Source organism: Artibeus jamaicensis, unplaced genomic scaffold (assembly GCF_021234435.1).
Source record: "Artibeus jamaicensis isolate MK-2021 breed Jamaican fruit bat unplaced genomic scaffold, CSHL_Jam_final contig_387, whole genome shotgun sequence".
Taxonomy (NCBI): Eukaryota; Metazoa; Chordata; class Mammalia; order Chiroptera; family Phyllostomidae; genus Artibeus; species Artibeus jamaicensis.
In genome coordinates, this window is record NW_026521812.1 from 2633776 (window position 1) to 2658013 (window position 24238).

General features: G+C 38.0%; 1 protein-coding gene across 1 annotated transcript in view; it reads left to right on the plus strand.

The window, feature by feature from the left end:
* AHI1 (Abelson helper integration site 1) overlaps window positions 1-24238 on the plus strand; it is a 198887-nt gene that overhangs the window by 61925 nt on the left and 112724 nt on the right. The window contains exons 18-19 of the mRNA XM_053664881.1: window positions 14549-14745; window positions 17103-17129. Of these exons, the coding sequence (XP_053520856.1) occupies window positions 14549-14745; window positions 17103-17129 (224 nt within the window). The remainder of the gene's footprint in view (window positions 1-14548; window positions 14746-17102; window positions 17130-24238) is intronic.

Below are 24238 nucleotides of genomic sequence, written 5' to 3' on the forward strand. Positions count from 1 at the left end.
TAACTTTACCTGGTGAAAGGGGCAAGGGAGCTCTCCGGGGCCCCTTTTAAAAGGGCACTAATCCCACTCATAAGGGCTCTGCTCTCAGGATCTAATCACCTCCTAAAAAATTCACCTCCCGATACCATCCCCTTGGCCATCAGATTTCAGCAGATGAATTTTAGGGGGAGGGCACAGACATTTGGAGTACAGAAATTCTCCACATACAGCGAAGGTTAGAGGAAGAGAAAGAGGGTGCTGCATGACTGCCGAATGCTGGGAAACCAGAGAAGTGGACCTGTTAGCTGACATGAATCATATTGTAACTAGAAATAGAATAACTTAGAAGCTGAGGGGTGAGATGTCCAGTGGGATGACTGTGCATAGTAGCAGGGCTGTGTGTAGTAACAGGTCTTGAACAAAGAAATTAAGTGTTAAACTAAAAGGAAATCTCACTGTTTATGTAGTGTGAGTGGAAGAATATGTTGTGATTTTAGTCATACTTTATTATGAAGTCAGTAACAGAAAGACATTAGTAATAACAAACCTTGGATTCGCTCTAAAGGCAAAGGGCACTGGATGAAAATATGGATGAAAATATGGACTGGATATGGATGAAAATATCTTATTTCCTCCATTCTCCCTCCTATAAAGATAAAGAAAAATCTCCTGAGAAAATCACATTGTTTTTAAAATTGTGTAAGTCCAGAAGATACACAGAATTTATATAAATCAAAGGACCATCAATTCTGAAAATATTTTAAGAGTTCCTTTTAATTCTTCAAAATTTAGAATCTCACCCTGGCTGGTATAGCTCAGTGGATTAAGCGCGGGCCTGTGAACTACACGATCGCAGTTCGATTCCCAGTCAGGGCACATGCCTGGGTTTCAGGCCAGTTCCCAGCAGGGGGTGCACAAGAGGTAACCATACATTGATATTTCTCTCCCTCTCTCCTTCCCTTCCTCTCTAAAGATAAATAAATAAAATCTTTTAAAAAATTTTTAGAATCCCAAATTGTAGCTAATGGAGGTAATTTTAGAGGTATTTTGATTGAAAAACATTCCTTTGAGCAAATATAGCTGCCACCTCAGTGTTCTCAGCACTGTGTCCATTTCTCTGCTATGCTGCTAAGCACCTAGCGGAAATTTCCTGCTGACCTCAGAGAGATTCAGACCCCAAGAGGAGGTCGGTATCCTTGTATTTTCAGACCCTGTTGTAGAGCAGGCCTTAAAAATGGCTGTGAGACTCTTAAAATTGTGAGTTTTAAATGTACCAGGACAGATTAGAGCTAAGTTTTAAGTGTACAAAGTTATGTTAGCACCAAGAAGAGAAAATGAAGAAAGTTAATTAGTTGCAACATCGTACTCCAGTGATGGCCTCTTGTAAAAGTGTTTTAGAACCTTTGAAAGGTTGGGTGCGCAGACCTGCAGGAATTTCAGAAATCATCTATTACAAGCTACTTTTAAAGTGAAGTAAACTGGATGACCTTAAACAAATAGCTGAATAATCTGTTTAAGATGGGGGAGGGGAAGAATGAAAGAACAGAAGTGAACAGCTTCTTTTGTGAACATTTCTGCTGATTTTTTTATGGCTATCTTCACAGAACCAGAGGTGCCGAACATGAAGTAGGGTGTTAATTTGATTCCTTTAAATTCAGTCAGATGGCTCTTGTGGAGAAAATCCCCGTCAAACAACTGAACCAAGTTCATAATTTGGGATTTATTTTGTTACCTGCCTCTACTTAAGCCATTTTAACCCCTTTTGAAAGGCATATTGATGCCTGGAAAAATACAGAAACAAATATCCAGGCAGAGAGTTCTATTTTTTTTAGAAGTCTAGTTAAAATTCTTTCTTAAAAAAATTATGCTCAGCACAGCATCAAACTTACAAAATACAGTTTGGCAAAAAAGAATAAGATAAATACCCAAGTCCTGCTGCCTGTGCAGCTGTTGCTAATATCCTTGATAGCATGACTGTGCTTCTGTGCATGCCCTTGGACTCAGAGCTTAAAGGGAAATCATGGCCAGTGTGAATCTGGCAAGTACAAAAATATATGGAGTTAGGAAATGCCATTAAATAGTGAAACTCAGCTTTACTTTCCATTCATAGCAGTGCAAAAAAATCAATGAAATGTTAAAAGGACAATTTTGAAAGGCAGCTAAGGCAAAGATTATGGAACCTGACTTTAATGTGTTGATTTATTCATTCCTGACATATGTACTAATGTTAAACCTAAATTCCAACCCACCTGTTATCTTTAAAGTTTCTCTCATTCTTTAAACTACCTTTGAACATTTGAGAATGAAATAAATGTTCTGAGTCTTATGAAATGAAGTCGAAAATAGGTACTGAAAAATAATAGTCAAACCCACAAAAATCTAAGTGTAGAAACAGCTGCACTTCCATCGAAGACCAGTAATTGGTGACCACTGCACAGTGACTGACTGTAAGCAGGCCTTCTCCCTCAGTAACGGACGTTCCCTACTACTTCCGACCCTTGAGGCCTGCAGGGAGAGAACGCTACTCATTATTGTCCTAGTCACTATTCAGAGTGTGTGAATGAATGAGTACCTGAATATAAGAAACAAAGGCCTAAAATTTTTAATCTGTGCTGTCTCAAATTCATGGTTAGTGAAACCAAGGTTGGTAACTAAAAAATAATAATAATAAATCACCCTCTTATATATTATATTTATTATATTGTTTTATAAACTATTTTTCTTATAATTCATAGTACACTATGAGCAATTTTCCATCATGATAATTATATTTTTATACATAAATTTAGTGGCTGGATTTCTTTATTGTTAAATGAATAATTTATTTAAACAACTGTTGTTGCACAGTTCTGCTGTTATATGTTTTTAAATAATTTTTAAATATATTTTATTAATTATAACATTATAGTTGTTCTATTTCCCCCCTTCATTCCCCTTCACCCTGCACACCACCTCCCTCACCATTCCCCCCTTTAGTTTATGACCACGTGTCTCAAGTTCTGTAGATTCTATATTTCCCATACTATTCTTGCCCTCCCCCTATTTTCTACCTACCATCTATGCTACTTATTTTCTGTACCTTCCCCCCACCTTCTTCTCTCACTCCCCTGTTGCTAACCCTCTATGTGATCTTCATTTCTATGGTTCTGCTCCTGATCTAGCTGTCTTCTTAGTTTGCTTTTGTTTTAGGTGTGGTTCTTAATAACTGTGAGTTTGCTGTCCTTTCACTGTTCATCTTTTTTATCTTCTTTTTCTTAGGTAAGTCCCTTTAACATTTCATATAATAAGGGCTTGGTGATGATGAACTCCTTGAATTTGGTCTTATCTGAGAAGCATTTTATCTGCCCTTCCATTCCAAATTAAAGCTTTGCTGGATAGATCAATCTTGGTTGTAGGTCTTTGGATTTCATGACTTGGAATACTTCTTTCCAGCACCTTCTTGCCTGTAAGGTGTCTTTTGAGAAATCCGCTGACAGTCTGATGGGAACTCCTTTGTAGGTGACTGTCCCCTTCGCTCTTGCTGCTTCTAGGATTCTCTCCTTCATTTGAATCTTGGCTAATGTAATGATGATGTGCCTTGGTGTGTTTCTTCTTGGGTCCAAGTTCTTTGGGACTCTCTGAGCTTCCTGGATTTCCTCGAAGTCTATTTCCTTTGCCAGATTGGGGAAATTCTCCTTTATTATTTGTTCAAATAAGTTTTCCACTCATGGCTATTCTTCTTCCTCTTCTGGTACCCCTATAATTCGGATGTTGGAGTGTTTAAAGATGTTCTGGAGGTTCCTAAGCCTCTCCTTCTTTTTTTGAATTCTTGTTTCTTCATCCTTTTCTGTTTGGTCATTTTTTTCCTCCTTCTGGTCCACTCCTTTGATTTGAGTCCCAGTTTCCTTCCTTTTCATTATTATTGGTCTGTGCATTTGCCTTCATTTCAATTAGTTTAGCCTTCATATGTTCCTCTAATTTGTGACTAAAATCAACCAGTTTTGTGAGCATCCTGATCACCAGTGTTTTCAACTGTGCATCTGAAAGTTTGGCTATTTCTTCATCACTTAGATTAATCAGCTCTGGGGCTCTGAGTTGTTCTTGAGCCATGTTTTGATCTGTTCGTGCCTGTTACTATGAGGAGCGGAGCCTTAGTTGTTCACCAGGGCGGGGCCACCCAGGTCACTGGTTTGTGACGCTGTTTGTGGGGGTGGGGTCAGAGAGGGAGCAATGGCAGTTCCCTCTGCTGCTTCCTGCTGCTGGGGCCTGCGCAGTTTGTCTCATTCATCTCACTGATAGCTTCTTCACCAGTTTATCTGCACGCAAATGTGTAACCCCGATCAGCCCTCAGTGGGTCCGCCCACTTCTCCACACCTGGGATCCGCCCACGGCTGCCTGTGTGCGTGGGTCACGCGCCTGGGTCTGTCCAGTGGATCTTTCCTGCCCAACCCCGCTCTGCTGTTGGCTCTGCCCCTCTTACTGGTTTGGCTGAAAGATTCGTTGTTGTCAGACTTCCGTGTAGTTCAATTTTCTGTGGTTTGGCTAAAACTTTGTTGTTTTTAAACTTGGTTGTGCGTGAAGGTGCAGTGCTTCCACCTATGCCTCCATCTTGGTGGAAGTCCGTGTTTTTAATAATTTAAAAAATACTTTAGTAAATGCCTGGCTATCTTCATTGAATTTATTCCTTAGGAATAAATATCTTCAGGTGCAATGAGTGAAACATGTTTAAAAACAAGCATCACTTTTTCATTTCCATATTTTCTTACTAAATTACTTCTATTATTAGTGAGGTTGAATATATTTCTAATGGGTTATATAATTATTTTGTGAATTTTGTGTAATGATCCTTTACCCATTTTTTCTGTTGGGTTATCCATTTTTAATTGATTTTATTGGGACTCTGCATATTAAGAATATTAACCCATTTATTACTGGTTTATCGTTTGCTTGTTTAGTGAGCAGCTGCTTTGCCGTATGATTGACATGCTGTGAACTGCATTCATTTTCATATATTTAAAATTATACCCTGATAAGTCTAAACATATTGATACACTTGCGAGACCATGGTCACCTCAGTCAGACAACAAGCAACATATTCATCAGCTCCAAAAGCACCTTTCTGGTCTCTTCCTGTCTCCCCTTCCACTGGGCCATCATTGTGAATTAGTTTGTATTTTCTAGAATTGTATGTAAGTGAAACAGTACATACCATACTATGTTTTTATCTGGCTCCTTTGACTCATAATTACTTTGAGATTCATCTGTGTCTTAGAGTTTATCAGTAATCGGTCAACCTTTTTATTTCTGGCTATTGTTTCATTGTATGGATATATCTGTTTGTTTATTTATACATTTACCTGTTTATGGGCATTTAGATTGTATCTATTATTTACCTGTGACAAATAAATCTGTGAATATATTCATGTACAAGTCCTTGTATGGACATACAGTTTCATTTCTCTTTAATAAATTTGTAAAAGTAGAAGGGCTAGATCCTAATGTAGTTGTATGTTTACCTTTTAAGAAGTTGCCAGACTTTTCTGAAGTGGTCATGTCTTTTAACATTCCCACCAGTAGTGTGTGAATATTTCAGTATCTCCATATTCTTGCTAAATTCAAAACGGGCAGTCTGTTTAATTTTAGCCATTGTGATAGGTCTCTGCAGTGCCATTTCGTTGTGGTTTTAATTTGCTTATCCTCAATGACTAATGACGTTGAGCCCCTTTCACAGGGTTATTTGCCATCCATATATCTTTTTAAGTGGCAGGTCTGTTCAAATCTTTGCCCATTTTAAAAATTGGCTTGTTTTGTAATTATTGATTTTTGAGAGTTAGGTTTTTTATATACAGTTGATGCTGATTTGCAGACATTACAACTAGTCTTTGTCTTGTCTTCTAATTTGTCTTAATAGGTTTGTAGAATGAATACCCAAATCTTCGATGAAACTCAAAATTATTAATTTTTTCTTTTATATAGATTTTGATACTATAGCCCACAAAAATATTCTTCTGTGTTTTCTTCTAGAAGTTTTATAGTTTTAGGTTTTACATTTAGATTTGTTCCTCATTTTGAATTCCTTTTTGTACGTGGTATAAGGTATGAATGAATAGATTCTCTCACTACAAATATCAAATTCCAGCACTCTTTGTCAAAAGACTGTTTTCTTTCCAAAAATTGCTTTTACCCATTGTTCATAAATACTGGAGTCTCTATTCTGTATTCTTCACTATTTGTTTATCTTTAGGTCAATAACAAAGTCTCTTGATTACTATAGCTTTATAATAAAACTTGAAGACAGGTTGTGTAGATCCCCTTGGGTTTTTTTTTCTTTTCTTTTGTTTAGTGGAGTAATGCTTATTAACAAAAGTATATAGATTTCCAGTGCATAATTCTATAACCATTATCTATGTAATGCATTGGGTGTTTACCACCCCAAGTCAAGTCTCCGTCTTACCATCTCCCTTCCTCGGCACTCACCACACAATGTTGCCCATGTCCATGAGTTCTTTTTTATCCTTCTTTACGTCATCCCCCTAGCCTCCCTACCAGCCTCTCCCTTGTAACAGTTGTCAGCCTGTTCTCCATCTATGAGTCTGTCTCTGTTTTGCATGTTGGTTCATCTTGTTCATTAACTTCCATATATGAGTAAAATCATATGGTGCTTGTCTTTCTCTGACTGGCTTATTTCACTTAGCATGACATTCTCTATGTCCATCCATGCTGTTGCAAGGAGCAACATTTCCTTCTTTTTTATGGATGAGTAGTATTCCGTTGCTTAAATGTCCCACACGTTTTTTTATCCACTCATCTACTGATGAATACTTGGGCTGCTTCTAAATCCTGGCTATTGTAAAGAATGCTTCAATGAACATAAGGGTGCATATATTCTTTTGAACTAGTGTTTCAGGCTTCTTCAGATAAATTCCCTGAAGTGGAATCACTGGGTCATCAGGCAAATCTATTTGTAATTTTTTTAGGAAACTCCATACTGCTTTCTACAGTGGCTGCACCAGTCTGCATTCCCACCAACAGTGCACAAGGGTTCCCTTTTCTCCACATCCTCCACAGCCCTTGTTGTTTGTTGATTTATTGATGATAGCCATCTTGGCTTTTGTGAGGTAATATCACATTGTGGTTTTAATTAGCATTTCTTTGATGATTAATGACATTGAGCTTCTTTTCATATGTCTTGTGGCCATCCATATATCCTCTCTGGAGAAGTGTCTATTCATTTCCTTCATCCATTTTTTAATTGAATTGTTTGGGTTTTTTGGTGTTGAGTTTTATAAGTTCTTTATAAATTTTGAATATTAAGCCCTTTTCAGACGTATCAGCAAATGTGCTCTCCCATTCAGTGGGTTGTCTTTTCATTTCATTGATGGTTTCCTTTGCTCTGAAAAAACTTTTTGGTTTGATGCAGTCCTATTTGTTTATTATTTTTTCTTTTCCCTAGCCCAAGGAGGTATATCAGAAAAGATATTGCTATAAGAAATGTTAGAGATTTTACTGCCTGTTTTTTCTTCTTGGGTTTTTATCGTCTTGAGTCTAATATTTAAGTCTTTAATCCATTTTGAGTTTATTCTTTTTTATTTGTATTTTTTTAAATTATTGTTCAATTACAGTTGTCTGCTTTTTCTCACCACCACTTCCCCCTACCCCAGCAAAATCCACCTCCCTCCCTTGCTTCCACCCTCCCCCTTGGTTTTGTCCATGTGTCCTTTATAGTAGTTCCTGAAAAACCTTCTCCCCATTGTCCCCTCACCCTCCCCCCCCGATTATTGTTAGATTGTTGTTCAATGTCTCTGGTTATATTTTGTTTGCTGTTTTCTTTCGTTGATTATGTTCCGGTTAATGATGGGATCATACAGTATTTGTCCCTCACCACCTGGCTTATTTTACTTAGCACAATGCTCTCCAGTTCCATCCATGCCTTTGCAAAGGGTAGGAGCTCCTTCTTGCTGTCTGCTGCGTAGTAGTTTATTGTATATGGTGTAAGAAGTGGGTCTAGTTTCATTTTTTTGTACATAATTGTTCAGTATTCCCAAGAACATTTATTGAGTAGACTGTCTTTACCCCACTGTATATTTATTGATTTTTATGGAGAGAGGAAGAGAGAGAGAGAGGGAGAAAGAAACATTGATGTGAGAGAAACATTCATCAGTTGCTTCTTGTATGTGCCCCAGCTGGGGATGACACCCACAACCTAATATGTGCCCTGACTAGGAATCAAACCCACAACCTTCTGGTGTGTGGGATGGTGCTCCAGCCTACTGAGCCACCTGGCCAAGGCTTGTGTGAAGACTTTAAATATTGAGGTAGCAGAATTTGCTCAGATTCTATGTTAACAATTCTTTATGTTTTCTGATTCATGCAAATCTTTGATAACTAATCTGATAAAAGTTATGGATCTGATTTCCAGAAACATTTATAAACACATATTTCTGTATGTAACTTCATTAGTCTTACAGAATCTTTGAAGGCTCTTCTGTGGATTCCATGTTGTGAATCTTTATTTGATTCTTTTTGTGTCATGTTTAGGAATGCCTTCTATTTAAAATTATATGATTAAGGAAATCATTTTTATTTTATTTTATTTTTTTATTCTTGGTCTATTACGGTTGTCCCAATTTTCCCCTGTTGCCGTTCTCTGCCCGCCCACCACCCATTCCCACAGTTAGTCCCCACCCCATTGTCCATATCCGTGGCTCATTTACGCTTGTTTAACAAGACCTTTCCGCTTCTTTCTTCCCTTATCCCCCTCCCATACACCCTGGTCCCTGTCAGTCTGGTCCTTGTTTCCATGCCTCTGGTTCTATTTTGCTTGTTTGTTTTGTTCATTAAGTTTCACTTATAGGTGAGATTATTGGTATTAGTCATTCTCTGCCTGGTTTATTTCACTTAGCATAGTACTATCCAGTTCCATCCATGCTGTTGCAAAGAGGAGGAGCTCCTTTTTTTTTTTTTTGCTGTGCGGTGTTCTATTGTGTAAATGTACCACAGTTTTTTGATCCACTCATTTACTGATGAGTACTTGGGCTCTTTCCAGCACTCAGATATTATAAATTGTGCTGCTATGAATATTGAGGTGCATAGATTCTTTTGATTGGTGTTTCAGGATTCTTAGGGTATAATCCCAGCAGTGGAATTGCTGGGTCAAAAGGCAGTTTCATGTTTAGTTTCTTGAGGAAACTCTATACTGCTTTCCACAGTAGCTGCACCAGTCTGCATTCCCACCAGCAGTGCATGCAGGTTCCCTTTTCTCCTAATCCTCACCAGCTCTTATTGTTTGTTGATGTGTTTATGATGGTCATTCTGACCAGTGTGAAGTGGTATCTCATTGTGTTTTTAATTAGCATCTCTCTGATGGTTCATGATGTAGAGCATCCTTTCATATGCCTGTTGGCCCATTATATGTCCTCTTTGGAGAATTGTCTGTTCAGGTCCTTTGCCCATTTTTTAATTGGATTGTTTGTCTTCCTGGCATTCAGTCATATGAGTTCTTCATATATTTTGAAGAGAAACCCTTCTCCAAGGTATTGTTGGCAAATATGTTTTCCCATGTGGTTGGTTCCCTTTTCATTTTGGTAATGTTTTCTTTAGACGTGCAGAAGCTTTTTAATTTGAAGTAGTCCCATTTATTTATTTATTCTTTCTTTTTTTTTTTTTTTGCCCTAGAGGATTTATCATTGAAAATATTGCTGAATGGTTTATCTGAAATTTTACTGCCTATGGGCTTTTATGGTGTCGAGGCTTATGCTTAAGTTTTTTATCCATTTTGAGTTTATTCTGGTGTATGGTGTAAGTTAGTGGTATAGTTTCATTTCTACCCAGCAAGACTCATTTCATATGGAATGCAGGGATTTCAGGCCAAGATGGAGGCATAAGTAGATACACTTTGCCTCCTTGCACAACCAAAAGAAAGACAACAAATTTAAAAGCACAAAATAACCAGAACTGCCAAAAAATCAAACTGTATGGAAGTCTGACAACCAAGGAGCTAAAGAAGAAACATTCATCCAGATTGTTAGGAGGACAGAGACAGGCAGCTGGGGTAGAAAGGACTCATGGCAAGGCGGCAGCTGGCAGGCTGGGTGGTCCCACATTTGTGTGCGCATAAACAGGGAGGAACAACTGGGAAGTGAGAGAGACTATACAACCCAGGGTTCCGGCATGGGGAAATAAAGCCTCAAAACCTCTGGCTATAAAAACCTGTGGGGGTTGTTGTGGCGGGAGAAACTCCCAGCCTTGCAGAGAGTTTGTTGGAGAGACCCCTAGGGCTCTAGAACATACACAAAATCCATCCATCTGCGAATCAGCACCAGAAGGGCACAATTTGCTTGTAGGTAGAAGGAGACATGACTGAAAGCTGGCCAAGAGCCAAGCAAGCAGCATTGTTCCCTCTCGGACCCCTCTTCTACATATAGTGCCACAACAAAGGGACACAAGTTACCCTGCCCTGGCGAATACCTAAGTGTACCATGTAATAGGCACACTGAGAAAAAAATATGGCCAAAGTAAAAGAACAGATCAAAACTCCAAAAATAGAACTGATCGATGAAGATATAGTCAACCTATCAGATGCAGAGGTCAAAATAGTGGGCAGTAGAATGCTCACAGAAATGGTCGAGTATGGTTCCAAAATAAAGAAGTGAAGGCAAAGTGAAATAAAGGAAAATGTGCAGGGAACCAATAGTGGTGGGAAGGAAACTTGGACTCCTATCAACAATTTGGACGAGATCATTGGAAGGAAAGAAGAAATAAAGATTCAGTCGGAAGAGAATGAATAAACAAGAATTAAAAAAAAATAAGGAGAAGCTTAGGAACCTCTGGGACAACTTTAAATATTCGAACATCCGAATCAGAGGGGTGCCAGAAGGAGAAGAGAAAGAACAAGAAATTGAAAACTTACTTGAAAACATAATGAAGGAGAACTTCCTTAGTATGGCAAAGGACATAGACATCCAGGAAGTCTCTCTTCCAGAGAGTCCCAAAGAAGTTGGACCCGAGGAGGAACACACCAAGACACATCATAATTACATTGCCCAAGATTAAAGGTAAGGAGAGAATAGTAAAAGCAAGGGGGAGGGAGACAGTTGCCTGCAAAGGCGTTCCCACAAGACTATTGATTGATTTCTCAAACGAAACTTTGCAGGCAAGAAGGGGCTGGCAAAAAGTGTTCAAAATGATGAAAATCAAGAACCTACATCCAAGAGTACTCTATCCAGCAAAGCTATTGTTTAAAATGGAAGGGCAGATAAAGTGCTTTCCAGATAAGGTCAAGTTAAAGGAATTCGTATGAAGTGTTAGAGGGACTCATCTCAAGAAGAAGATCATAACTGTGAACAGTAAAAGGACAACAAACTCACAACTATATCAACAACTGAACATAAAAAACACACTAAGCAAACAACTAGAAGAGGAACAGAATCACAGAAATGGAGATCGTATGGAGGGTTATTAGCAGGGAGGAGGAGCGGGTAGAAGGAGGTGAAAGGTACAGGAAATAAGCATAAATGGTAGGTACAAAATAGACGGGGAGGTTAAGAATAGTATGGGAAATGGAGAAGCCAGGAACTGATATGTACGTCCCATGGACATGAACTAAGGTGGGGGAATGCTGGGGGGTGGTTTCAGGGAAGAGAGGAATGGGGGGCAGGAAAAACGAGACAACTCTAATAGCATAATCAGTCAAATATTTTACTAAAATGAAAAGGAAGGCAAAATAATGAGCCTCTCAGATTTAAAAAAAAAAAGGCTAAAGGAACATGTCTTCACCAAACTAGCACTGCAAGAGATGGTAAAGGGACTGCTTTGAGAAGATGAAGAAAAAGAGAAGGGAACACAAGAACAAAGAGAAAAAATGGTGATGAGTAAGTGCCTATCAATAATAACCTTACATGTAAATGGATTAAATGCTCCCGTTAAAAGGCATAGGGTAGCTGAGTGGATAAGAAAATATGACCCACACATAGGATGCCTACAAGAGACAGACCTCAGACTACACAGACTGAAAGCAAAAAAAAAAAAAAAAAAAAATTCCAAGCAGACTTGAAGAAAAAGCTGGGGTAGCAATACATATATCAGACAAAATAGATTTCAAAACAAAGGCCATAAAGAGAGACAAAGGAGGACACTTTATGGGAACAATCCATGAAGAAGATACAACCCTTGTAAACCTTGTAAATGCATATGCATCCAAGATAAGAGCACCAAAATATAAGGAAAATTTTGGAGGACTTCAAGAAAAATATCGACAGCAACACATTTATAGTAAGGGATTTTAACACCCCATGTCAACAATGGATAGATCTTCCAAGCAAAGCATCAACAAGGTTGTTGTGGCATTGAACAACACTCTAGATCAAAGGACTTAATTGATATGTACAGGACCTTTCACCCCAAAGAAACAAAATATAATTTCAAGTGCATGTGGAACATTTTCAAAGATAGACCACATGTAGGTCACAAAACAAGCCTCAACAAACTCAAGAAAATTAAAATCATATCAAGCACCTTCTGGGATCACAATGGCTTGAAACTAGAAACCAACCTCAAGGAAAAAACTCAAAAACATTCAAATTTATAGAGACTGAATAACATGCTATTAAATAATGAGTGGGTTAACAATGACATCGAAGAAGAAATCATAAAGTTTCTGGAAACATGAAAATGAACATGGCAGCAGCCCAAAACCTGTGGGACACAGCGAAGGCAGTCCTGAGAGGGAAGGTCATAGCAATACAGGTTAAAAAAGGTAGAAAAATTTCAAATAAACAACCTGACCCAGCATCTACAAGAACTGCAGGGACAACAACAGACAAATCCCAGAGTGAGTAGAAGGGAGGAAACAGTCAAGATCAGGGCAGAATTAAAGGATGTGGAGAATGAAAGAACAATTCAAAGGATCAGTAAATCTAGGAGCTGCTTCTTTGAAATGGTAAACAAAGTTGACAAGCCTCTGACCAGACTCATCAAGAGAAAAAGAGGACCCAAATAAATAAAATCGGAAACAAAAGAGGAGAAATGACAACCAGTACCACAGAAATTCAAAGGATTGTAAGAAATAAGTATGAACAACTATATGCCAAGAAATCTGACAGCCTGGCAAAATGGACAAATTTCTAAAAACATAAAATTTTCCAAAACTGAATCAAGAAGCAAAAAACCTGAATAGACCAATAATAATTAGGAAATCATTTTTAAATGGTTATTTTATATATTTTTCCTCTGTATATACAGACATTTGAAAATTTTATAAATTCACATATTTTAAGTGATCAGAGAGATAGTACAGGTTGAAGCAGCCTAAACACCATGGCGTGCATTTCTGATGGCAGTGTCTTTGTCTTCATCGTCATCACCAGTAGTGTTCATCCTTTGACTCATCTATTCCACGTTAGTAGTTGAACCCAAAGAAAGAATTATTTAAGAAACAAATTAGCAACAACATGGATGGAACTGGAAAGCATTATGCTGAGTGAAATAGGCCAGGTGCTGAAAGACAAATACCATATGATCTCACCTTTAACAGGAAGCTAAACAACAAAACAAACAAGCAAGCACAAAAAAAAAAAAAAAACAAAGACACTGAAATAGAGAACAAGGGGACAGTGACCAGAGGGGAGAGGGAAGGGAAGTTAAGGGGAAAAAGGGGGAGGGATTTGGAGGAACAAATAGGAAGGACACAGGGACGAGAACTAAGGGGGGGTGGAAATGGGAGGGAGGTGGGGAGCAAGGGGCGGGGGAGGCTGGGATGGGAGAAGTAGACAAAAAAAACTGTACTTGAAAAATAACTAAATAAAATTAATTAAAAAATAAAAATAAAAATAAATGTAATTTAGAAAAACCAAAAATAAATAAAATAAAATACTCTTTCTATCAAAAAAAAAGAAACAAATTAAATTATGAAGGACTTACATGTGATCTGTAATAAGGGAAAGTAGAAAACATTGTAAATGTTTAATGATAGAAGAATGCATAAATAAATTATGGTGCTTCATTAGATGTGATCTTATAAAGCTTTTAAAAATGAAAATTACATTGCTGTGTAAATATGGAAGGAGTTTGCATTTAAAATTTTTAAATGTTAAATTATATTTATACCATGATATCTTATATAAAATGTATATATTATAAAGATTAGGAGGGCTTTAGAAATGGTTTTCACCTTTTTGTTTTAAGGAGGTGGACTCATTTAAAAATGGACTCATTTTTATTTTTTGTGTGTTCTTTAGTTATTTTATATTATGCCTTTGATTTTTTAGTATTATTTTTCTATTTACATATATTCATTTTAGGCTTCCACTCAATTTGTTATATTTGCCAGACCAAGATATGCATGGCTTTCAAGACTCAATTATAATACTATCTGGTGTGAAATTATCTGTGAAATTATTATATTTTCTTTTTTATGGTTTTAGAGTACTTAATAATTTCACATTTTACCAGTCATGTTGTCTTCCTGTTTTTCAGCATTTGAAATGTATTATGCAGTTTCTTATCATTTATTTAATGCTACAGTTTTGTGGCTTAATTATTTCATTATACTTTTGCTATAGTGCTTGGAACTAATACGGATTCATTTTTCCAGTTGCCCAGCAGGAGGCTGAAACGTTCAAATGCTACAACGGATCTTTTCCATTCCCCGGAATACACCAAAGTAGAGATCCTGTATGCACCCCTCCCAAACCACCTCAACAGGGCTCTTTTCAGATTGATGACTGTGTCCACACTGAGGATTCTTCAATGAAGATACAGCAAGTGAAGCAAAGACTCGATTCCGTCACAGTATGTTTCTTTTACGCAATTGAGTAGTTGGAATTTTGAAAACCATTCCTATCCCAGTTTACATTGTTATGCCAATAAATACTGATTGAATGACATAAGTTAGTTTACTTAAAGCCAGGCTTTCTTATACTTATAGTTCCTTCCTGGTACTTGTTCTAAAATCAGTAACTTCAGTAAACAGACTGAGTTTAGGATAATCTGTCATGCTTTCCTAGCTTGATATCTCTGTAAAGACCAGCCCAGGACCTGTTTCTTTGTCTAAAAATATTAGTGTGTGTATGTGTGCATATATATACACGTATCACACACACCAACACTCCAGTACCAACCTGGGAAAATATATACATAAAGTATATTAAAGAAACAGCCTTAGCATGCAAAACTAAACAGTAAAGAGAAAAGACTTCAAAAAAGAACTGTATAAAAGAAACATGTGCTTTCAAAAAAAGTAGATATGAATGTGTCATAAACATATTCAAAAGTTCTGTCTCACTACTAAGAAAAGAAGTCTCCAGAAACCAGGTATTGCCCATAAAACTGGAAAATAGAGAATGACTATGAGGAGGAGGATGCTTGGTTAAAATTAGTGTGTTTTTTTGTTGATGATAAAAGACTATCAAATCTTTCTCAAAGATAAGTGGTTAAGCTCTGGCTGATGTCTCTCAGCTGGTTGAGTGTCATCCTGCAAAAGCGGAAGGTTGCTGGTTTGATTCCCAGTCAGGGCATGTGCCTGGATTGCGGGTTTGGTCCCCGGTCTGGGCATGTGCAAGAGGCAACTGATTCAATGTTTCTCTCCCATATCAATGTTCCTCTCCTTCTCCCTTCCCCTCTCTCTAGCGAAATTTTAAAAAAAAATTTTAAATGAAAAATAAGGGGTAAAATATAGTGAAAAACTTAAACTTCCTTAAAAATATTCATGCTCTTTGACCATAATGGTTCTTTTAGTCAGAATTGGCCTTGAACTCCTTCAAGACAAGAACTGTGCAGGCTTGTGCCTTGTTGTGTCCTCACCTTTGCACACAGTGCCTGGCACTTAATATAATAATATTCCTCTCCCTCCCCCTTTGATAGCTCGACCATTTTTTTGACCAGTTTTAAACTAAACCTATGATGAACTACATTGAGAGACCAGCTGCCTGAACACTCAAGATCACTCTCCCTTTTTAAAATTAACCAGAAACCTAAGTCAGTAAGCAGAGTCATAGAAATAGGGATTAGGTGGATTTTAAAATGTGCACTTATTTTGGAAAATGTTGATTTTCTTTACATCACAGGATGTAAAGAAATTTCACCTTATAACGATTGATTATAACTAACATTGCCTATTTAATGGTGAATAATAACTGACCTAATGAATTTTGGAGAGTGTGCTAAGTATTCTACATATTCATTGTAGTTAATTCTCAAACCCATCTTATAATGTGGGTGCTATGTTACCCCCCTTTACAGAAGACAAAGTTGGGGCTGACAGAGATAAGGCAGTGTTGCCAAGGTCACACAGATGGTAAGATTGGAGCTGAAATGCAGTCCTGGCGGTCAGAATCCCGTATCCACAGTTTACTGTCTCCTTTTAGTGATTGGATTACTCTTTAAACTAAGTATCTGGCCCTTCGAAGTTTCTGGATAAAAACATTCGTGTTCCTCTTTTCAGTTCTCTTTTTTCCCCTAGGTTCCACATTAATTGTTATTTTTCTGTAGTTCTGTACTAGGCCTATGTCATATGCTGGCTGACATTAATTGACTTGAGTACTTTTTTTTGCACAAGTAGCAGATTTTGAAATCATCTAGTATATGTTGATTGTTCACCAGTTTCTTTTTCAAAAGTGATCTTCTCTTGGCCTTGCTCCATGAATTCCTTTCTGTAGCTCCTTCAGAACTGCTCATAAACTTTACCACTCAGTGGTGTTAGCATTAGATTTCCTTTGATATACATTATTAATGTGGGAATTATATTTATGGCACTTACTTAGGGAGATAATTATTATACTTCATTTACTTCTGGATATGTCTTTTAGACACGTTCATGTTCTGGTGCAGAATTTTAATATTTATGCCAGGTTTACTGAGGAGACACATTGTCCTTGAGGTGGTTACATGGGGGCCTCCCAGCATCTTGTCGATCAGTGCATTTCGTTTTGAAGAGTTAGATTTACCCAGAATATGTCAGTGAGTCTTTAACTTAGAGTTTTTATTTTTCATCTTACTGGAAACAGTATGGTGGTAACTGCAGGGTAATAAAGAAACTACCAAATGCACATTTTGGTTATTAAAGTGTTAACATTAACATCTGACTGTTGAAGAGTTGATATTTTTCTTAAGATGAAATTATTAATATTTCTTTACTGTATTTCTTTTAGGAGGTGATACGAGCCTGTGCTGAAAAGGTAGGTAGTTTTTATTACCAAGAAGGTAACTTTAAAACTAGTTTACATTGTGATGCACTGAAGAATTAAAATGTACCTACCATTCATGGATTTCCATAGAACTTTTACAAACGTTAATTTGGTAGTTTCCTCATTTGAGCTTCAATTTATCAAGGAATTATATTACTGGGACCTGAGAATTTAAGAAGCCTCTTCATATTGTTTTAGATTTCAGAGTACTAAGTGATTGGGATACAATCCCAGTAAGGGACGAACAAGGTCATTTCACTTTCTGGAAAAATATTACATGATACTTAATAGGAGAGACACCAATACGGTTTCATTGGTTGCTTGCCGAGTAGATTGTATGAGCCTGGAGTATGTACAAGCTGCGTGTAAACAGCAGTGATTATGCTGATAATGCTTTTGATCATAGCAGCGTTTCACACTTTTTCCTGTTTAACTATGTAACAGTCCTGAGAGACAGATTAGGTAATATTATTCCAGTTTTAGAAAGGAGGAATCTGAGACTTACTAAGGTTAAGTGATTGGCCCAAGACCCCAAAGTTTTGTCTATCTCTGTGTTTATCTCTAAACATAGAGATATACAAAATAGATTTTGAATTTTAAACAATTTCAGCTAAATTGTATTGAGATGCTTTCAACACAGCAGCTTTCTTCCTTTTACAAGCAAGTGCGTTTTATGTACAGCCTTTAACTTAGTTAGGAAAATACATTTTAATGTATAAGAATTGAAATGGTACCACTTGTGCATCCTTTCCTCTTTTCTTCTGTCCACTTCCAAAAGTAAGTTACATAATTAGACAGCTGTTCATTTATCAGATGTAATTATATGTGTCACAGAGTAAAAGGGTAAAACACCCAGAAGGGAGAGACTGGCAGTGCTGTTGGTATGTTCAAAGACTGCCTTATATAATGTCTGACAGTCAACACCTACTACTCCGTGGCAGGCACTGGGAATACAGAAGCGAGTTGGCTGCTGTCTCTACATGGGGCATCTGATGGAGAAGCCATTAATGTCAGAAAACACTGGGCTTACCCTGCCCCTGAGCTGTCTGGTATCAGTCAGAACCCACCACTTTTTTACCTAATCATCACAAGTCAACAGGATAAGGAATACAGACAAGGGGAAGGAAGACAAAGGAAAAAAGAACATGCTGTGTTCTGATTTGGGCTGCAGATGGTCAGGAAACTTGTTCCTGATAGCGATGATTGGTGTGATGATTGTAGCTCCAAGATTGCTAATCTCCCTGCGTATGCCTAGTACGTGAAAGTTGTTTATTCTCTGATCAGTAATTCAGAGCTGTTTTTATTTTAACAAATATACTGTGTACCCTTCTTTTCTGATGCTCTGCATCCAGAGTATAGTGTTCTGCACACGTTTGGCAGGCTTTGTGGAGCTTGTCCTCTGCCAATCTGGAAACTCCCTGAGGGCGGGGATCACGTTATTCATCTTGATGTCCCTGATATTTGACAAAAGTAGAAAAATGCTCATTGAAAATATGGTATATTTGCAAATTAATTGAGGAGGTCCAGAAAGATTAACCTTATTAGTGCCTTTAGATTTTTTTAAAATAACAGTCTTATTGAAATAATTCACATATCAGTATGTTTACCCTTTGAAAGTGTACAATTCACTGGTTTTTACTGTATTCACAGACTTGTGCAACTATCACTACTATCTGATTATAGCACTTTTGAATTTCCTCCAAAAAGAAACCAGGAAACCCCATTTATCGTAGCAGTCATTCTTTGCCCCATTGATTTTAGCTATCATGCTTTATTTCAGTGTGTGCCCACCGCGCACACACGGGGGGTGTGGTGGGGGTGGGGAACGGGGGCAGAGAGAGAGAGACTCAAACTTCTGGCACTCATGAACATACTTTTTTCTCTATAGATTTGCCTATTCTGGACACTTTAAAATGAAATTGTACAAAACATTGTGGTTCGTAATTGGCTTCTTTAACTTAATGTTTTCAAGGTTCCTTCATCTGTAGCATATATAAGTACTACTTTTTATTGCCAAATGGGGTTTGATTATATGGGTATGTTATACTTTGTTTACCCATTCATCAGTTTATGGACATTTGGGTTGTTCCCACTTTTTGGCTACTAAGTATAATGCTGTGATGAACATGAATGTGCAAGGTTTCATTTCTCCTGGGAATTTATCTAGTATTGGAATCATTGGGTCCTCTGATAATTCTGTTTAGTATTTTGAGAAGCATCCAAACAGTTTCCCAAAGTGTCTGCACCATTTTAGAATCCCAGCAGTACTCTCCAGCAGTAGTGAAGAAGGGTGCCAGTTTCTCCTCATCCTTGTTAACACACGTTTTCTCTTTTTTATGATAGCTGTCATGCTGGGTAGGAAGTGGTATCTCGTGATTTTGATTTGCATTTCTCTAATGACTAATGACTGAACTTTTTTGTTGTGCCATTTGTATATATTTGTTGGAGAAATGTCTGTTCAAGTCCTTTGCCCATTCTTAAAAAAATTTTGTGTCTTATTGTTCACTTTTAAGAGTTTGCTTATGTAGGCATTCGAACTGCTTCGGTCTGATGACCTCCTTGTGTATCATTTTAACATTGGTGGTGATGAAGATGCAGGTGATGGACAGATTTGGGAGATATTTTGGAAGTAGATTCAATACAGCTTGGTGATGGGCTGGATGTGGTATAAGTAAAGGAAAGAAGAATTAGGAATAACTTCTATGTTGTTACTTTCAGCAACATTACCGATGCCAGTGGTGCATTTTAATGGGATGCTGGAGTAAGGGGAGCACGTACTAGAAGTGGAGTTTTCAGTGTGAAGGTAGCTATGAGGTAGGAAGGTGGAGATGAGTCTTGAACTGATTATTTTCTTTTTTCAGAACTTTAAAAAAATTTTTATGAAATTTATTGGGGTAAAATTGGTTAATAAAATTATATAGGTTTCAGGTGTATAATTCTATATCATCTGTATATTTTACTCTGTGTTCACCACCCCAAGTCAAGTCCTTCTATCACCATTTATCCCTTCTATATCCTTCTCTGCATCCTCCAAACCCCCTTTCCCTCTGGTAATCACTGTACTATTATCTGTGTAAGAGACTTTTTGTTTGTTTTTGCCTGATCCCTTCACCTTTTTCACCCAGCCCCCTCCCAAACCATCTCCCTTCTATCAGCTGTAAGTCTGTTCTCTGCATCCGTGACTCTGTTTCTCTTTTGTTTGTTCATTTCATTCGTTAGAATCCACATATAATTGAAATCATATAGTACTTGTCTTTCCCTGGCATGTTTCACTTAGCATAATAGTCTTTAGGCTCATCCATGCTGTCACAAAAGGTAAGATTTCTTTCTTTTTACGGCCAAGTAATGTTCCATTGTGTAAATATATAGTCTATTTTTTTAATCTGTCACTTTGGATAAGATCACCAGAGGGGAGAGTATAGCTGAATACCTAAGGCGCTGGTCCTGGGGAGGACATAGCAGAGAAGCCTAGAGGATGACATCTCAGGAAAGAGGAGTGATAGGCCATCACATACTACTGAGCAAGTGAGGAAAATGAGGACACAAGATTGACCATTACATTTAGCATGGTGATGTCCTTTGGTTTACTGTGACGGCTGCTAGTTCAGTAAGCAGTGGAGACGAGAGCACAGTTGAAGTGGGTTGAAGACAATGAGAGCCAATAAGGCAGTGACTATACACGCATCCTGCTAAGAAACTTAGGCTGAGGAGCAGAGAAACAGGAGTGGAGGGGAATATTAGACGGACAGTACTACAGCATATCTATTTGCTGATGGGAGTAATTCAGTGGTGATGGCAGGGTTGATAATGTGCCATGAAGGTGGTAATTGCTGGACTCAGATCTCTGAAAAAATGAGAGGGGCTGTAATCCTAAATACTGATGGGGAGACTGGCCTAAGAGAAGGGATTTTTCATCCTTTTTGATAGGCAGATAGGTAGAAACCGATGTTCACATATAGCTTTGATGATGGGAAAGTTAAAGAGTTCTCCTCTGATTGCTTACAAGATGGAAATTGTTGTTAGAAGCCTGTATTACTCTGAACTGCAGTGGCCCTAGAATATCCACATATGCATTTGTAATTCACATATTTCCTTGGTCTTTCCTTGCTTTAAGGTTGGATTGAGGCATATCAAAGTGATACTGCCTAGAGGCTATCTCCAGTAAGCTTTCATGGTTCCTCAGAAATGGAATTAATGTCTTTCTCATGTTCCCAGGCATATTTATTCATACCTAGAATACTATATCTGCCTGTCTTTTCCAGAAGTAAATTATGAATTCTCTCAAGGGTGAGCCAGTCTCTTGTCTTCTTTCCTTTCTCCCTCACATTCTCTCTTCCCTTCCTTTTTTTTTCCTTCTTTTTAAATTTACATAGTGTTTCGACCTTTAGTTTTCATGTGTCTGAATTTCTACACTTCTATGTAAGCATTTTGCAGCCATGAGACTTTATCTTTGTTTTTCAGTTATTAGTATCACCTACCCTCAATAAATATAAATGTAGCCACGCTAAAGTTGATTAACAAATGCTATAACTGTAATGATCTATATTATAGTCTAATCTGTACAGGATATATTTTTTACTGAAAAATAAAAAGGCTTAAGAACTAGAGAATCAAGAGATAATTAAATCTCATTTTAAAAAGTTTGGATATTTTTATCATGAAGAGGAAAAATTAAGTTGAGATTTGAGTAGAATTGTGGCTTTCAGTTATTTGAAGAACTTTTTAAATATGTTTTGTAATGCTCCCAATTATGTCTTCATGGCATTGCAAAAGAGCAAATTAAGTTGTAGTATTTTGACAGTATTGGGAAGATTGGCCTGACTGTAAGAAATAGTACAAGCTACAATAGATCACTAAAAGCAATTATGGAATATTCCCTTACTGGAAATTTTAGAAAACAGGGAAAAATTTAGGAGAAACAAGTTTCCCTCCTGTGTGTCTCCATTACTGTTATACTACTGACACACAACACTTCCGACATCAGGTGTGTGGGGTTTCCCACACCAACCAATTCTGTAACACCGTCCAGATATCCTACAATTGACCTCAGTTCCGACACTGTCTACTTGAGATGAGCATCACCTCCTACAGATTGAGGGTCCCTTTGCACAGCTGTTCCCCCACCCCCCTTCAGATGCCTGTCGCAAGTCCACACCGTTACCTGTGCTTCTGACCAGTTGCTTGTGAGTCCAGATTCCCTGGTGGCCTCCTGGGGTTTCATTAATTTGCTAGAGCAGCTCCCAGAACTCAGGAAAAGAGTTTACTTACTTGCACTGTATTAAAAAGGAATATGATAAAGGATGCAGATGAACATTCAGAAGGAAGAGGCATGTAGAGCAAGGCGTGTGGGAAGGGGTGTGGAGCCTCCATGCCCTCTCTGGGCATGTCACTCTCCTACCACCTCCATATATGTGTTCCCGCCAACCTGGAAACTCTTTCAACCCCTTAGTATTGAAATTTTTATGGAGGCTTCATCAGTTGGGCATGATCATTTATTAACTTCATTTCCAGCCCCTCTTTTCTCTCTTGAAAATGAGGATGGGGTGGATTCCAACCTTCTAAGCATTGCTGGCTCTTTCCGGTGGTCAGCCTTCATCCAAGAGCCCACGTGGAGTCACTTGATTAGAATGAAAGACATTTTTATCATCCAGGAAATTCCGAAGGATTTAAGAGTTCAGTGTCAGAAACCGCAGTCAAAGACCAAATATTAGAACAAAAGATGCTTCTAGTGTTCTTATCATGTAGGAAATTACAAGGGTTTTAGGGTATCTGTTCCAAAACTCAGCATCAGGGACCAATATACATACATATTTCTATTATTTTACACTTCTATTTCTAGATTTGAATTTGAATATTAGACTGTGGGAACTAATACATTTCTTATTTTTAAGCCCATGTAATTCTTATCATCAAAAAGTTACATTTTGAGAAGTTTTGAGTATAAATACCTTAGCTTTGGGTAAGGTTTTAAAACATGCACTGTTTAGTGCTATACTAGCCATTTACTAAAACTAGATATAACCTGGTCCTTACTCTCACAGTTAGAGTCTGGTGGGTAGCAATCAGTAAAATAAATAAGCTGGCTAAAGTGTTATGAGCACTGTGATAATAGAAGATATGGGGCATATTGGAGGGAGAGGTAAATTTTGTTGGGAGAGTATAAAAGGCTTTTCATACATGATGTAATACTTGAGCTGAAGATTGAAAGAAGAGTTGACATCCACCCAGAAGGCAGTGCCAGTGGGGAAGCCCATTCCCGGAAATGAGAAGAGGAACAGCATGAGCTAAGTCACAGAAACAGGAAACGACCTGCCGTGTCTGGGAGACAAATACAGTTTGTTGGATCCAGGGATAGGAAATGGAGCAATAAGGTTGTCGAGGGAGGTAGTTGTTAGAGAACAGAAGCTTTGTATGCCGTACTAAAAAAAGTATGGACTTCCCATCTCGTGGGACAGGTGATGATAGGTTTTAAGCAGAAGTGTTACTTAATAAAATCAGCATTTTAGAGAAGTCGCCTGTTAGCAGTATAGAATAATTAGAGAAGCAGATGAGATGGGGAAGCAAATCGGGAGACCATTGCAGTAGTTTGCTAGCGGTAGGAAGGCCTGAACCAAAGCACCGATGACTGCGGAGAGAGTGTGATCGGACGCCGGAGCATCTGGTTGACTGGTGACTGGTGGAGCATGAGGAAGCATTCTGGGATGACTCGTCTTTCTGGCTGGGACAACTCAGTGATAGGGATAGCTTTCCCTGAGGAAGTGAATAGTAGGGAAATGTTAGTTTATTCTGAACGTACTGATCAGAACATTTTTACATGTAAGGAGTGCCGCATAGAAGGCAGGTAAAGCAGTGAAAACAACCGTTATTGCCCAGGGTAACCAATGTGCTGTGAAGGAATGGGAGAGAGCCCCTCGGGTCTGGCCAAGGACACTGATGAGCAATAGTGGGATAACCAGCAGAATTGGCTTTCCAGTAACAGAGCTAGGACAGTGATCAACAGTGTTTGATATCTGAGGACTCAGGGACTCTACTGAAATTGATCTTTTGAAGTCCAGGGTGACTTCGACTTCAGATTTAACGTTCTGATGGAGAAAAGTTTC